The sequence below is a fragment of the Megalops cyprinoides genome, chromosome 2 (genome assembly GCF_013368585.1).
Source record: "Megalops cyprinoides isolate fMegCyp1 chromosome 2, fMegCyp1.pri, whole genome shotgun sequence".
In the NCBI taxonomy this organism is placed as follows: domain Eukaryota; kingdom Metazoa; phylum Chordata; class Actinopteri; order Elopiformes; family Megalopidae; genus Megalops; species Megalops cyprinoides.
This window is the reverse complement of record NC_050584.1, coordinates 19,216,941-19,230,200: the sequence shown is the minus strand read 5'-3', so window position 1 is coordinate 19,230,200 and position 13,260 is coordinate 19,216,941. Positions and strand designations below refer to the sequence as shown.

Below are 13,260 nucleotides of genomic sequence, written 5' to 3'. Positions count from 1 at the left end.
GAAAGGGTGTGATGGTGAAAGAGGGCTACTGAGGCAATCTCCCAGGGATATTGTAATTCTCCATAAAATATGTCAAGCCTCGCTGCAGAAGTTTGGTTAGAGTTGACTATTACCCAGGAGTACTATGTCACACATGGCTGCAGCACCCCACAGACATCAAAGGAGGATGAAATGGGTAACTATAGATTTTGAAACTTTCCCTGAGTGCAGATGGGGCTCTTCATGATTCCTGTCTGGCCCCCAAACCTCCACTTTCTCCTGATCCCAGTCAAGCCTCTGCCAAAACACAGCCATGGATATTCAATTCAGAACTGCTACGAAAACAGAGTCTTAACATGGCTGGCCATTCATGCTCCTTGCTTGCTGTATTACTTTGCCTTTATGATTGTTTTGAAACAAAGGAAAAAAAAAAAAAAAAAACACACCTTCATCCTCCTAACCATCCAACCAATCACACTGGCCACATATCTCTCAATTGGAGCTATGGGCTCAGAGTTCTCTGTCACAGTTCAGTGTTCACATTCCGTGTCCCTGTTCAGGCCCAGCCGTCATCTCTGAATCTCTGTACCCAAGCATGTCACATGAAATATACTTCTTTGTCTCCGACAGACTCTGAACAGTGCTCACCGATACATCGAGTGCATCGTTCTGTAGACGGTCTGTGCCTGGCTGCTAACATTTTTAAATTCTCTGCTCAACTCCATTGACGTCTGAAGCTTACAGAGTCAGCATTATGAAAATATACCACTGAGCTGTTTTCTAGATCTACGGCAAGTTTTCAAAACTTTAATGCACAATGCACGCCAAACATCATCAATCCTACTCACAAATACTGAAAACCTCCGACTCCCCACTACTCGGAAAAAGAAAGACAGAGAGGGGACAGAGAGAATATATTTATTGGTCTTCATGGGAGGAGGAAGACTTAGTGCTAGCAGCCATTAACTGTTGGCACTTAATCATCGAGTGACTGGCTTTTGAAGAGGCAGGAAAAAGTGCTTAAGTGTTTATATTTATATTCAGTCTTTGGCTTCAGATGGAAAAAATGAATAACTAAACATTGTTAGGCCATCAGTGCTGGAGCCCCCTCTCTTGTTTGCAGGAACACGGCTACAGAATTTCGCAACTTGAAGTCCTGGTGTCATGTGTCGAACGTGGTTCCATCCGTGGTTGAACAACTTTGATCAACGGAGATTTTTGGCCACATTTCAACCAATTTAATGTAATATCTTTGTAACAAATGGCAGTTTACTTGTTTAAAAAGTCAAAAAAAGAAAATGCCAGCAGGCTCTAGTACACAAACATTTCTGACACATTTTGCAGGTATGGCCTACAGCTGTATGCAAGCTGCTGATGAGAGCTCTTGGTCCCTGGCAATATGTAGCCAAGTTATACCCAGTATGGTGAACACTACCTTTGTGACTGTGCATAATTTACTCCTCCCAAAAACCCTAAAGGCACCAATATTTAAACATAAACACTCTGTGATTGCCTGCAACCTCTGGTTGACAATGCTTTTCATCCACTGGAAAACATCAGCTCATTATTTGCATCTCATGGAAATAACTTCCAGTTCCAGGAGAAACAACTGTCAGATGGTGAGGAAACAAAATCTGAAGAGGTGGAAATTTAACATGTTGTAAATTTGTTTACAGATTACATGCAAGCCTGCTTTGTCAGTTAGATGTGCATTTACGAGAGGAGCACAATTTCACTGGCAATATACGTGAAACTGAGCAATCTTACCTGCAACGCATCATCAATCAGTGTCAGGATGTACTGCACGGTCTGCTCCTTGGAAATGTGGGCCATGAGGTTGAGAAAGGTTTTTGCACACTGGGAAAGGGAAGTACATTCACATTAGTTCATTTCACAAAGACAATAAATGTACCCCATTGAACAGTAGATGGACAGCACAGATAATTAAGCTACCATTGTCATGATTAATTTCAACATACTGCAACCTTTACACCATTATGAAGGGAAAACAGATACAGAATAACATAAATGCATATGAAACATTGAAATACCTGATGCCCTTCATTGATGAGTATTGCTTGCTTTTCCTCAGAATGAGCCATCTCAAATCGTTTAATAAATTCACAGTCCTCTGCAGAAATCATTTGCCCTCTGAAAGACATTTTTTGGAAATGGAATCAAAAACTGAGGCTTTTAATTTGGTAGTTAGAGCATGAATGAAATACAGTACTGAATGATCAACACTACTGTATGACATTGGATACACAACTGTTGAAAAGAAAAAAAACAACAAACAAACAAACAAAACATAATCCCTAACTTATAATATTACATATCAAGTTAAAGTCCATACTAATATGTGTTTCACCATGAGTATCATGTTTCAACACAAGCTTAATTAGGCTGGGATATACTATGAAATGTCTGAGGACTTTTCAGCACACAGTCACTAATTGAAAAATCCACAATGACACTGTTAGCAGTGATATGGGAAATACCTCAGGCATTCTTTGAAGACCTGAGGGTGTCAAAAACTAGCCCATTCAACAGAGATTGTGGTTTCATGTGGCTGATCTTGATGCAGAGGTTAGTAGTAAAATAGAAAAATTTGCAGATGACACAAAACTAGGGGGTCTAGCCAACAGCATAGAATCAACTAAGGTAATACAGGAAGACCTAAACAGCATCCAAAAGTGGGCAGATACCTGGCAGATGACATTCAATTTAGATACATGTGGGAAATGCATGCATGTGGGAAATAAGAACCTTAGACAAGACTACTTCATGGGTGGAAAAAAACTAGAATGTGCTCAATTTGAAAAGGACTTGGGAGTAATGGTTGACCCAAGCTTAACACGATCTAGGCAGTGTGCTGTAGCAGTAAAGAAGGCTAACAGGATGCTGGGATATATAGCCAAAACTATTGAGTATAAATCTAAAGAGGTTATATTGAAATTATACAATGCCTTAGTCAGACCGCACCTGGAACACTGTGTGCAGTTCTGCGCACCGCACTATAAAAAAAGATATCGAAGCTCTAGAAAAGGTTCAAAGAAGGGCAACTAAATTAGTTCCTGGCATGAAATATAAAAGCTACGAGCAAAGACTCAAGTTACTTAACCTATTTAGACTAAGTGAGAGGAGGCTTAGGGGTGATTTAATTGAGGTATTTAAATTTATAAAAGGAATCAATAAGGTTAACTATAATAGATTCTTTAGGGTGAGTTCAGTCTGTAAAACAAGAGGACATAAATGGAAACTAGTTAAGAGTAAGTTCCGCACTAATATAAGGAAACATTATTTTACACAAAGAGTTATCAATACATGGAATAGGTTGCCAGGTCATGTAGTTGAGGCAGAGACCCTTGCTGTGTTCAAGTCTAGACTTGATGCAGTTTTGGATACTCTTTAATTAAGAAATGGCGAGCTTAGTTGTGCCGAATGGCCTGTTCTCGTCATCATATGTTCTTATGTTCTTATGTTCACATTAAGCTGAATGAAGTTCTGCACACAATTACAGTGTTTGCAGCACTCTCATAAAAGTCAGAATAAATATCAATACTGGATGTGACGGAGAACTAATCGTGTTTTATAATTCTCCGTCCCAAAGTTCAGTATCCGTCTCACTATGAGGAAGTGAGGGAAAACGCGTGTCGTCTAAAATGGAATTTTATAATATAATAATTATATATATTATATATATACATATATATATATATATATATATATATATATATATAACAATATATTATAATAATACTGTAAATATTAAATCAAACATGGTTTGGTGTGTTTGTTTATTTGTTGGTTGGATACATTATTATCTATCCACCAAAATAAGTGGTAGAATGAGCTCTGGGGGTTTGGATTAAAAAAAAAAAAAAGAATAAATAAAAATATAAATAAAATAATACTTCACATTTTACCTTGGTACATTAGTAAACTGTACATATACATTTTACCGGGTCTACACGTTACTTTGTATTAGCAGTAAGCTATGTTTGGACTTATATATGTCATTCATCAAACTTTCAGTAGTAAAGAAATCCCGGTTGTACTCGTGTGTATGTCTGGTGGCATTTGCAAAGGAGCGCACCGCACTGAACGTGGTGGGTTTATGCACTGTGGGAAGTGCAGTTTGGTGTGGTACGAGGGGGGAACTGCTTTCAATGTGTAATTTCACTATATTGGTAGTGGGGTAAATGTGTATGTTGAATTTGTTGTTTCTGTATCTTCATGTTACGTATGTTAGGGAGAGAATTAAGTTTTTATTGTTTCTCCTTGGTTAATTTATTTTAATGTTAACAATGGTAGGGTCTAAGGGGGGTAAGCTTATTTAAGGCCCTATATCTGGATCAGAGGGGGAAAAAGGGCTGAAGCCCACAGGTGGAAACATTCAGGGACTGATTGCCTCATGTTTCATGGTTTCTTTTGTAGTTAACTACTGTTTGTTATTGTTAGTTTATTTAGTTTATTTTTTTGTCACTTTAATAAAATAATTAGTGCTGTTCACCCTATTTCTGTTGTCGGTTTCCCTGCTTGACTGCACGCCATTCGCACACTGGAGTTGGCATTTATAAGTTTATCCCCATACATCTCCTAAATCTGCAGTACGTCTACTGAAACAAACACAATCAAATGACATTATGGATATAAATTTACAGCTGTGGAACTGACTTGAAAGTTTCCCCACATTCAGTGAGCAATTTTCTCAATTTCTCCACAGGACTGCATCAATAAGCCCGCCCTTTCATGCTATAAATGGACAGCCCGCAAACTGATCACCATAAAATGCTTGTTCGACGACTGCACTCAAACGCAAGGGTCAGGAAGTTAATCCGGGGAGCAAGCACACCAATCATAAGTGATTTTAGACTGCGGTGTGTAGCCAAGTGTAAAGTGGAGATGACAGGCACCTTAATAGCTTGAACACAGCCTTCTCTGAGAGCCATTTTAACAAGGAAATAGAGTAACACAGAGCTGTGTGACTCCTGATATTTAAAGTCTGGTGGAGAGACACACAAGACAATGATTCACCAACAGAATTCACCACGCAAAGTGGCAATCAACTATCAAGACAGAGAAAGAGAAAATCTTCTCAAGAGCAAACAATATACTTACTGGTTTAATGAACTTTTATGACAGATGACATATAATATGAATATATCATAAACAACATGACAATATATGTGAGGAGTATAACTGTGTCAAAATGCATGGTATCCATTCTCAGTGCTGCCCGCGGTGCTGATGAATTGCGTGGATATTTAAACAGTTGTCTTTATTATTTATGAGTATCAAATCCACAGAACCATGAATCATGTGATAAAACAGTTTACAGTCAGGCTATTCATAATTCAGTGTTTTAATTTTAGGCTCAGCAGAGACTACAGTATCATGAATAAGAACAAGGAATCACAAATTTGAGTTTCAGTGTTGGCAGTATGTTTGTGACCACTGTTCCAATAATTTGCAAATGCTCCCTGGTAAATTTCCTGGAGTCCAAGAAATAAATTATATTCCATTTTATTCTATTGGACATGGGTTGTGGTTAAGGATGAATAATGCATGAATGCAAATGAGACTTGTATTCAAATTATCTACTTTGTATGGTCCATCGACCCACTTGTTTGATGTCTCGTTTGGACAGCGGGCTCTTTAAACCAGTCATTTTAGCATAGGATCCCAAGGGATTCAACAATCTATTCATCCATCAGCTGCAATTCAGATTACTGACATGTGAGGTGAAAACTCACAATTCTCTACCAAGCCCTACAAAGAGATATCAGTGACCAAAGTCACCAATTCTTTAGTCAGTTCTTGGGAAGTGGTAATGACTTTGAGCTTGCCGCAGTTTACCACAGTGAAAAACAAAGTCCCAGCAGCTCCAATTTATGGAATCGGACACTACAGTGGCAGTCTTCAATAACATGCTTAACTTTGTTTGTTGTGGTAAAAATATGTGTGTAAGTGTTTGGCTGTGTGATATGGACTTTAAATGAAATCATAATATTACTGGGCCTTTAGGAAAATATTAATGTATCATGACATTTTGCCATTGTTACTTAATTAATTAAAATGGGCTGGCAGATTGACACTTCAAAGGTGTCGTGAAACTCACACATCAGTCCACACAAGCATGCCAAAGGAAAGCAAATCTAAGGACAAAACAAAAAAATACAACAGCAAATATGTAGAGCGTTTGATCTTCACCCCACAGGCAACCCATTACATATGACTGGAGTTTTTTTTTTTTTTGGAGCACTGACCATCTTCACAATCTGAGCATTTAAACTACTGACCTGATGGATCTATTGATTGTCCATAAATTGCCTCACTTTCAGTAGGGAGATCACCATTTATCTCTGCAGTTCGCTAAGATTCGGTGGCAAAATGGCACTCCCCGAAGAAGTATTCAAGATTTATGGACAAAAAAACTGCAGTCGGCAAAGCTTCACTCTGAAGTAACAGTCCTATGATGTCATTCACATCGCTGCATATGGGTCTTAAATAGTTGCCAAGTCTAGTCTAGTAAATTATGAGCTTTGGACTATACATTAAATCATACCGGAAATACCAGTGTGGGCTAATTTGCTAATGTGAAAATCCATTCCAATAAATGATCATTAATGAGTTAAAATAATCAAACATGTAACTCTAACTCGGCTCCATTTCAGATATAATGCAAGTTGTATCTTAAAAAAACAACTTCAAAATGTACTTCCTATAGTTCTACAGAAACATCACAGGTTAGTGTGCTTCTTTGACACCAAGCCTCTGCAGTGACAGGAAACAAACTGAAAAAAACAAACAACTGTCAAGGTCTTCATCTGGCATCCGCCTCACAGCTCTCCCCTAGGAGAGAGACAGACTGGGCTTCACTTACTGAAGGTAAGACTGCCAGTTGACCTTGTTGGCTCGGACTTCAGCAGCCTTGGCTGCAATGATGTTGGTGGGGACAGCAGCATCCACAGCTCCTCGGATGTCCATTTTGACCAATTTCTTTTTCGCTGGGTGAAAATAAAGACAAATTGATAAAAGCCGTTACTTTATTGTATTGCATCATCAAGGTGGTCTACCATTCCAGAAGCAACTCGTAAAGAATACGAGAATCCAGAAAAATGCATTTACAATGTTAAACGGCAGAAGTGCAAATAATTTAATACTAACATTAAAGAGTTTGGAGTCAGACAAAATTAAACAGTCCCTTCATGAAAAAGACATTAAAGCTATACAGCAGAATTTAGTTGAAAACTAACTGGATGTTTACATGTGAAAATGTAATCATTTAAACTGAACTGGGTGCTTTTTTGCTGCAAGAAAGATGTAAAGAATGGAAAATCCTTATTGTGTAACACGTATCAGTTCCTCTCAGTTCTCAAGCATATAGGAGAAAGAACATAAACCAGCTAAGGTTATGTCTCAATGAAAATGAATGAACTAGCCCTGATAACAGCCGTCATGAGTTTCCGGCAACAACTGTTGAAACTTGTTGCATTCACACCGCAACTATACCTCAGAGAGGTACAATTTACAGTGTCTGGCGTTAACCAGTTGCAATTATTTATAATCTGCAGTTAAATCTCTGTCAAATCAGAGTATTGTCACTAAAACTGCAAAATAAGTGTTTCCACAAGACAAGCTTACGAGGACTGCAGCGAGTTGTCATTCTACAGTGCAATGTGTCAGCTGCAGGCAGATGTTTCAGGCAAGCTGTAAACTGTAGAAGTGGCAGCAACAGGCAGTCAGAGAGCCGTGTAAGTAGAACAACACATCAACAACACATTAGCACTAATGCAAACCCACACAGGCACATCTCCTAAGGAGCCTATTGAGCTGTGTCAAGAACACAAGTGTTTATTTTTTTTTTACCTGCAAACACATACCAGAGCAAGGGAAGGAGGAAAAGATGGAAATAAATAAGCAGACTACTAGTTGTAAACAACTGGAGCAATTTTACAAGACAGTCATGTCAGCTTGGCAGCTCTATTCTTCCTCTTCTGAACTTAAAAGAGACTAAAAACACAATCCTAAATTCCTCCGTGAGAGATGCTGGAATCACAAACAAATGGGATCTCGCCATATCAATGCCAACCACACTGTCTGGTAAAAAAATTAATTAATTAAAAAATGACAACAAAACATTTACATGTTCTAAATAACATTAATGTTTACTTTACCTTAGCAGACACTCCCCTTCAGAATGAATTGCGTAGCTTACAACTGTCATCTTATCTGTTTGTAAAGTTGCATATTTATGCAGACAACTGAGTTGAGTACACTACCCAAGGGAATAACAACAGTGGCCCACTTGGTAATCAATCCCACAACCTTACAAGCAGGGTTACAAGCCCTGTTCCTTACCACTAACTCAGACTGTTGCTGGATACACATGCTAGACAATCACACCACTCACTCTGTTGGGCTAGGGCAACCGCTGGAATTCCTATCTGCAGAGCCCTGAATGAACCAAAAGTAACTATTAATTCTAAATAATATAAATATGTAAGATCATATTCTTAAAAAATTATATAAAGGAAACAATTCCATCTCTGTTCTACACTATTGTAAATAGTCAGAAGTGCTCTTTACAAAGGATATGTGCCCCTCCTTCAAAACGACTGCTATAAAGCATTACATGAAAAACCACACGTATATCCAAACAACTCTAAAAACACACTTGTTTTTTTACTCTTCCAATAATCAGGTATTTGTCAAGTTGAGAGTTCAGATATTGCTCCTATTGTATTCCATTTAATTGTATCATTTGACCAAGCCTACGTTTCGGTGATGGACTTATGTTTGGACTTAAGTGCAGCATTTGACAGAAATGATCACGGATTTCTTATAAATCTTAGAAAAGTCTTCTTGGCTTACCGGGGGATTAACTCTTCAGACCATACATGTCAGCTAGCAAAGACTGAAATTTGGGCAGATCATATCAAACCCCTTTCATTGTACTTTATTTCATGTAACAGTATGGTGTCCCATGAATACCCCTCGGTCTCAAATCAAGCATAGAATCATCACATCACTTCCATACATATATTATCACTCTGCAATGCATTTTATAATGCTACACAATCAATGTTTCTTAACTCATTCCTAATATGGCTGTTTATATTAACTGCAATTCCTTAACAATTCTAGTATCAATTTTTCACTGATATTCTTAAAGCAGCAGTGTCCCAGCGGGGATTGAACTGGCAACCTTTCGGTTACGAGTCCTGCTCCTTAACCACTATGCTACACTGCCACCCTCATATGCTTACATATTTTTTTGCAACCTATGTTGTCAAAGTATCTGGCATCAACAGTACACCTTAGCACAAACTAAGCAGGTGGACCCTTTTGAATTCAGGATGTCAACAGACTAGATAATTGGTTTTGTAAAAGCACTATTGATCACTTAACTACTGTAGGTGTTAAAGGTAGAGAAATCTCTTTGGCCAGCAACATATAATTAGTTTTATAGTTAATCAATGGTAAAAACTGGAAAAAAAAAACAGTAAAAACTGACCACTTTCAAGCTGACCCTTTTTAGATTTAATTGTTTATCTATGACAGAAATGGTTACAGTGTGAAGTTTTCACATGCATTTTCATTAGAAAAAATGTCTGAAAATTGAAACATGACACAGGTATTAAATAGACACAGACTACATAACTTTGCCGCCTTCATCTAGACAGAAATAGGGAAGTAATGGTATTCATTTTTAAATTTTACTCAGAAGTCCATGCAAGCTACTGTGTGGAAATACACAGGGCTATTGGGAGTTCCTTGACATTTTAATGTATGACAAGTTTTCTTCACTCAATGCATTTTGTCACAAAACTTACATTAAAAGAACAACTTGTAATTAAAAACCCATGGATCAACAAAAAGTTCTTGTTGAACTGATATTTTATTGCCGTTTACTAAAAAAATAAATAAATAAATAAATTAGAATTACTAAGCAATCATGAAAAGTAGCTTTCTGTGCAACAGTAAATATATCTGAATTGTGTCCTCCAGGGAGCTACAGCATATATATTTTTTTAAATATTATCATTTAATTTAACAGGCTATCACGGACCATCATGCTATTGTAAATATATAGCCATCAAGATGAATGTTACACACACTGTACTGTGAAACTTTTTTTTTTTCGCATTCTCTCACAGATGAAAAGAAATAAATCTGTATTGACAAGCTGAAAGGCTAATGACTTAAGCAAGTTATGTAAAACGGTTAGATTTATGTATATTAAATCTTTGAAAATTTCACTTATTAGCACACTTGAAATTTCAAGTTTTGTTTGCATGCAGAGGAAGAATGACACTGAGCTCCTTCATAAAGCTGCAGAGTTTCAGAAGGCAGGCATGGCAAAGAAGGATGGGAAGAACAGGAACATTTTTTAAATGAAATGGTAGAGAGTGAAATGGACAATGTATCAGCGACATAAAGCAAGGTCAATGTTAGAAAAAACAGGGAAGCTACCTTTTAGCAAAGCTCCCCATACGTAAGGACATAAAATATTTCACTATTTGAATACTTTGTTACAAAATACTTTCCCTGAATCACCTGTAACACCGTGTAATATGCACAGTGTGGTTTTCCAGATGTGGTTAGATGCTTTCTGCTTCTCATGTGGCCTTATTATATGGCCCTGTGTACCTTTTTTTGTAACTCACTCTGAATAAGAGCATCTGTCAAACACATTTGAAATATAAATGACAAAATACACAAAGTAATTCAAAAAACATTTTAATTAAATGTATCTGTGACACTACAAAATACTCTGTCATGACAATCTAGTGTCATCTGAGAATGTTTTATAAAATAATTATCATCTGGATGGTAATTTCACTAATTGTACCTTTTGAATTGGTACAATCTAAAAGGGACTTTCTGGACAACTGGGAACACCATCAAACCTTTGACGTTTTATTGGCCTATAATCGATTAAATCTTACAACATACCCAGAGATGTAAAGCTAATTAACCTTGTGGGAAATCAGTTTGTCAAAAAGCACAAAAATAAAGAAAACTAACAAGGACAGAGGAATATCAAACACAATGGTAAAGAACATAAGGGATTTACATTTAAAAGTGAGTTCTATATTAGAGATCAAAAATTCTTGAGAATCAGGAAGTTTATAGGAACATGATTACTCTGAACATGACATCTGCTCTTGTGTGATGTACTGTGGAAAAATGCACCAAATAACTGGTTTACTTGCATTGGTCATATGCTAAGCTCTGTTGTGTATTTAAGATGATGAGCACACTTCAACATTCTCAGTATATAAACAAGGGAGTAGACTACAACACTGCCATTACAAACTGAAAAAAAAAAACATAACTAAAGTTTAGGCACAATGAGTCACTTTGCACAATGTGAGGTAAATCGTTAGACTCCATGTGCTTGATAATACAATGCAGTACTTTGCTCTGAAAGATAGTAGGGAACTATATGCAAGATAAAAATAGTAATGTATGCTTAATCACTGTGTGAATGGCTGTTAGCTACATGTGTTCATCTTGTTCCTGTGAAATGAACTTAATGTAGTCATGTTATTTTACCACTATGTAATCTTGGTCAGGACAAAAGTATTTGCTAAATGAATTATAAGTTATTCGTTTTAAAACTCTACCCATTAAATCTCCAGGAACCTTTAAGAGAACAAAGTTGTGAAAATGTAGTCCAACCTAGACACTTTGAAGATGACTATATATTAAGTGGTAACCAAAATCTTCACAGTAACATTATTCTCCAGTGGCGTGTATGGACATTTTGTTCAAATGATAGAGTAACGTTTGGACTATTTCATAAAGAACGACAATATTGCATAATTAATTTAGAGAAGTAAAACCAGCCAGCTAGCTAGCTAGCAAGTGGTTTCAATACGCTCTTTGATAATCTAGTGAAAACCTACAACAGATAGATATCTGTCGAGCTAGACGGTAAATGTCAAAACATACAATTTAATCTCTGTGCATCGCTTGTATTATCTGTGGTGTCGTCAAAACTGCTGCTTACAACCTCTGATGCCGGCTAGCTAGCTCAAGTTAAGCTGGCTAGCTAAATAACATTAGCTAGCTAGCTAGCTAAGGAACTAAGATCCAATATATCGACGTGTATCTTATACACTATTACTGAAAATGTTAGCAAAATATGTTTCTGTACTTCGAAATAAACGCAATATACATAGTACTTAAAATATCTCACAATAAACAGCAACCAAAATTGCCAGCTAATTTTTTAGCTGCTCATCTTACCTGCTGTGTCTCAGCTGACTCTCCGACACGGCCCACGACTGCTGTCATGTGATTATCTTACTCACGTGGGACGGCTTTAACGGGATAGACCAATGGAAAATAGCTAACGTGACACTGCTTGAGAACGCTGATTGAGATGTATAATCGCTGGAAGGACAGCGTAGGCTAGTAACTGGTTGGTAGTGCCGCATGTATTCACATTGACATTAATAATAAATCAGATTAATACATTTGGCATGTCTCCAAATTTAGACAAATGCTCCGTGCCTACACAAGAAGGATTTATGTTTAGTTCAAATGATGTTCCTGGTTTGCGATGCCAGGTTTTGTATCAGCAGAGGAAAGGCCAGTGGGCGAAAGTCCTTTTTGGTCTCAAAACATTTTTCTGTTTTACTTGTTCCAGTTTATGTATTTCAGTCCATCCTGCCACGTCAGTGTTATTTTATCTGAATTAATTCAGTTTTGAAAATAAGGAATGGACAGCACAGGATGCGACTACAGCCATTACTATGACTATTGGCTACCTAACAAGTTTACTCTTCATCCTTGTTTGGTCAAAGGTCATACTGAACAGAAGCCCCTGACCAGGCCTTTATCTCTGAATGAATACATGTAACTGCCATTTGCACTTTTATTCTGTGGCTAAAAGTTTACACAGTTTATTTCCCTCGTGGTGTTATTGATCAACAAGCAGACATTCATTTCTTAATGAAAAGATTAAATGATGATGAGCTGGGGACCTGTTACTGCATCTGGAAATTGAACAATAGTGTACAATAACCTTTAGACCTCACCATGGGGATAAGACTGTAATAAAGTGCCACCAACACAACACGGCTGAATTTTCTTTCTATCTATCTATCTATCTATCTATCTATCTATCTGTTTACAGCAAACCATTATTGTATCTGGTTTGGTCTGTTTTCTGTCTGTTTGGTCTGTTTTTCTGTTGCTACCATGGATGTTAGAAACATTTTAACATCACATTGAAATGAAACCCTGGTTTCCCATACATGTAGC

The 13,260-nt window shown here is 37.2% G+C and overlaps 1 protein-coding gene across 2 annotated transcripts in view; it reads right to left on the bottom strand.

Annotated features, from left to right (window-relative positions):
* The window catches only part of LOC118773071 (V-type proton ATPase subunit H), a 67,832-nt gene extending 55,543 nt beyond the window's left edge, over nucleotides 1-12,289 (bottom strand). For both annotated transcript variants that reach the window (XM_036521825.1, XM_036521826.1), the window contains exons 1-4: nucleotides 12,241-12,289; nucleotides 6,866-6,989; nucleotides 2,031-2,130; nucleotides 1,747-1,836 (exon numbers count right to left, since the gene is read on the bottom strand). In XM_036521825.1, the coding sequence (XP_036377718.1) occupies nucleotides 1,747-1,836; nucleotides 2,031-2,130; nucleotides 6,866-6,969 (294 nt within the window). In that variant the 5' untranslated portion in view covers nucleotides 6,970-6,989; nucleotides 12,241-12,289. The remainder of the gene's footprint in view (nucleotides 1-1,746; nucleotides 1,837-2,030; nucleotides 2,131-6,865; nucleotides 6,990-12,240) is intronic.
* Nucleotides 12,290-13,260: the final 971 nt, after the last annotated feature.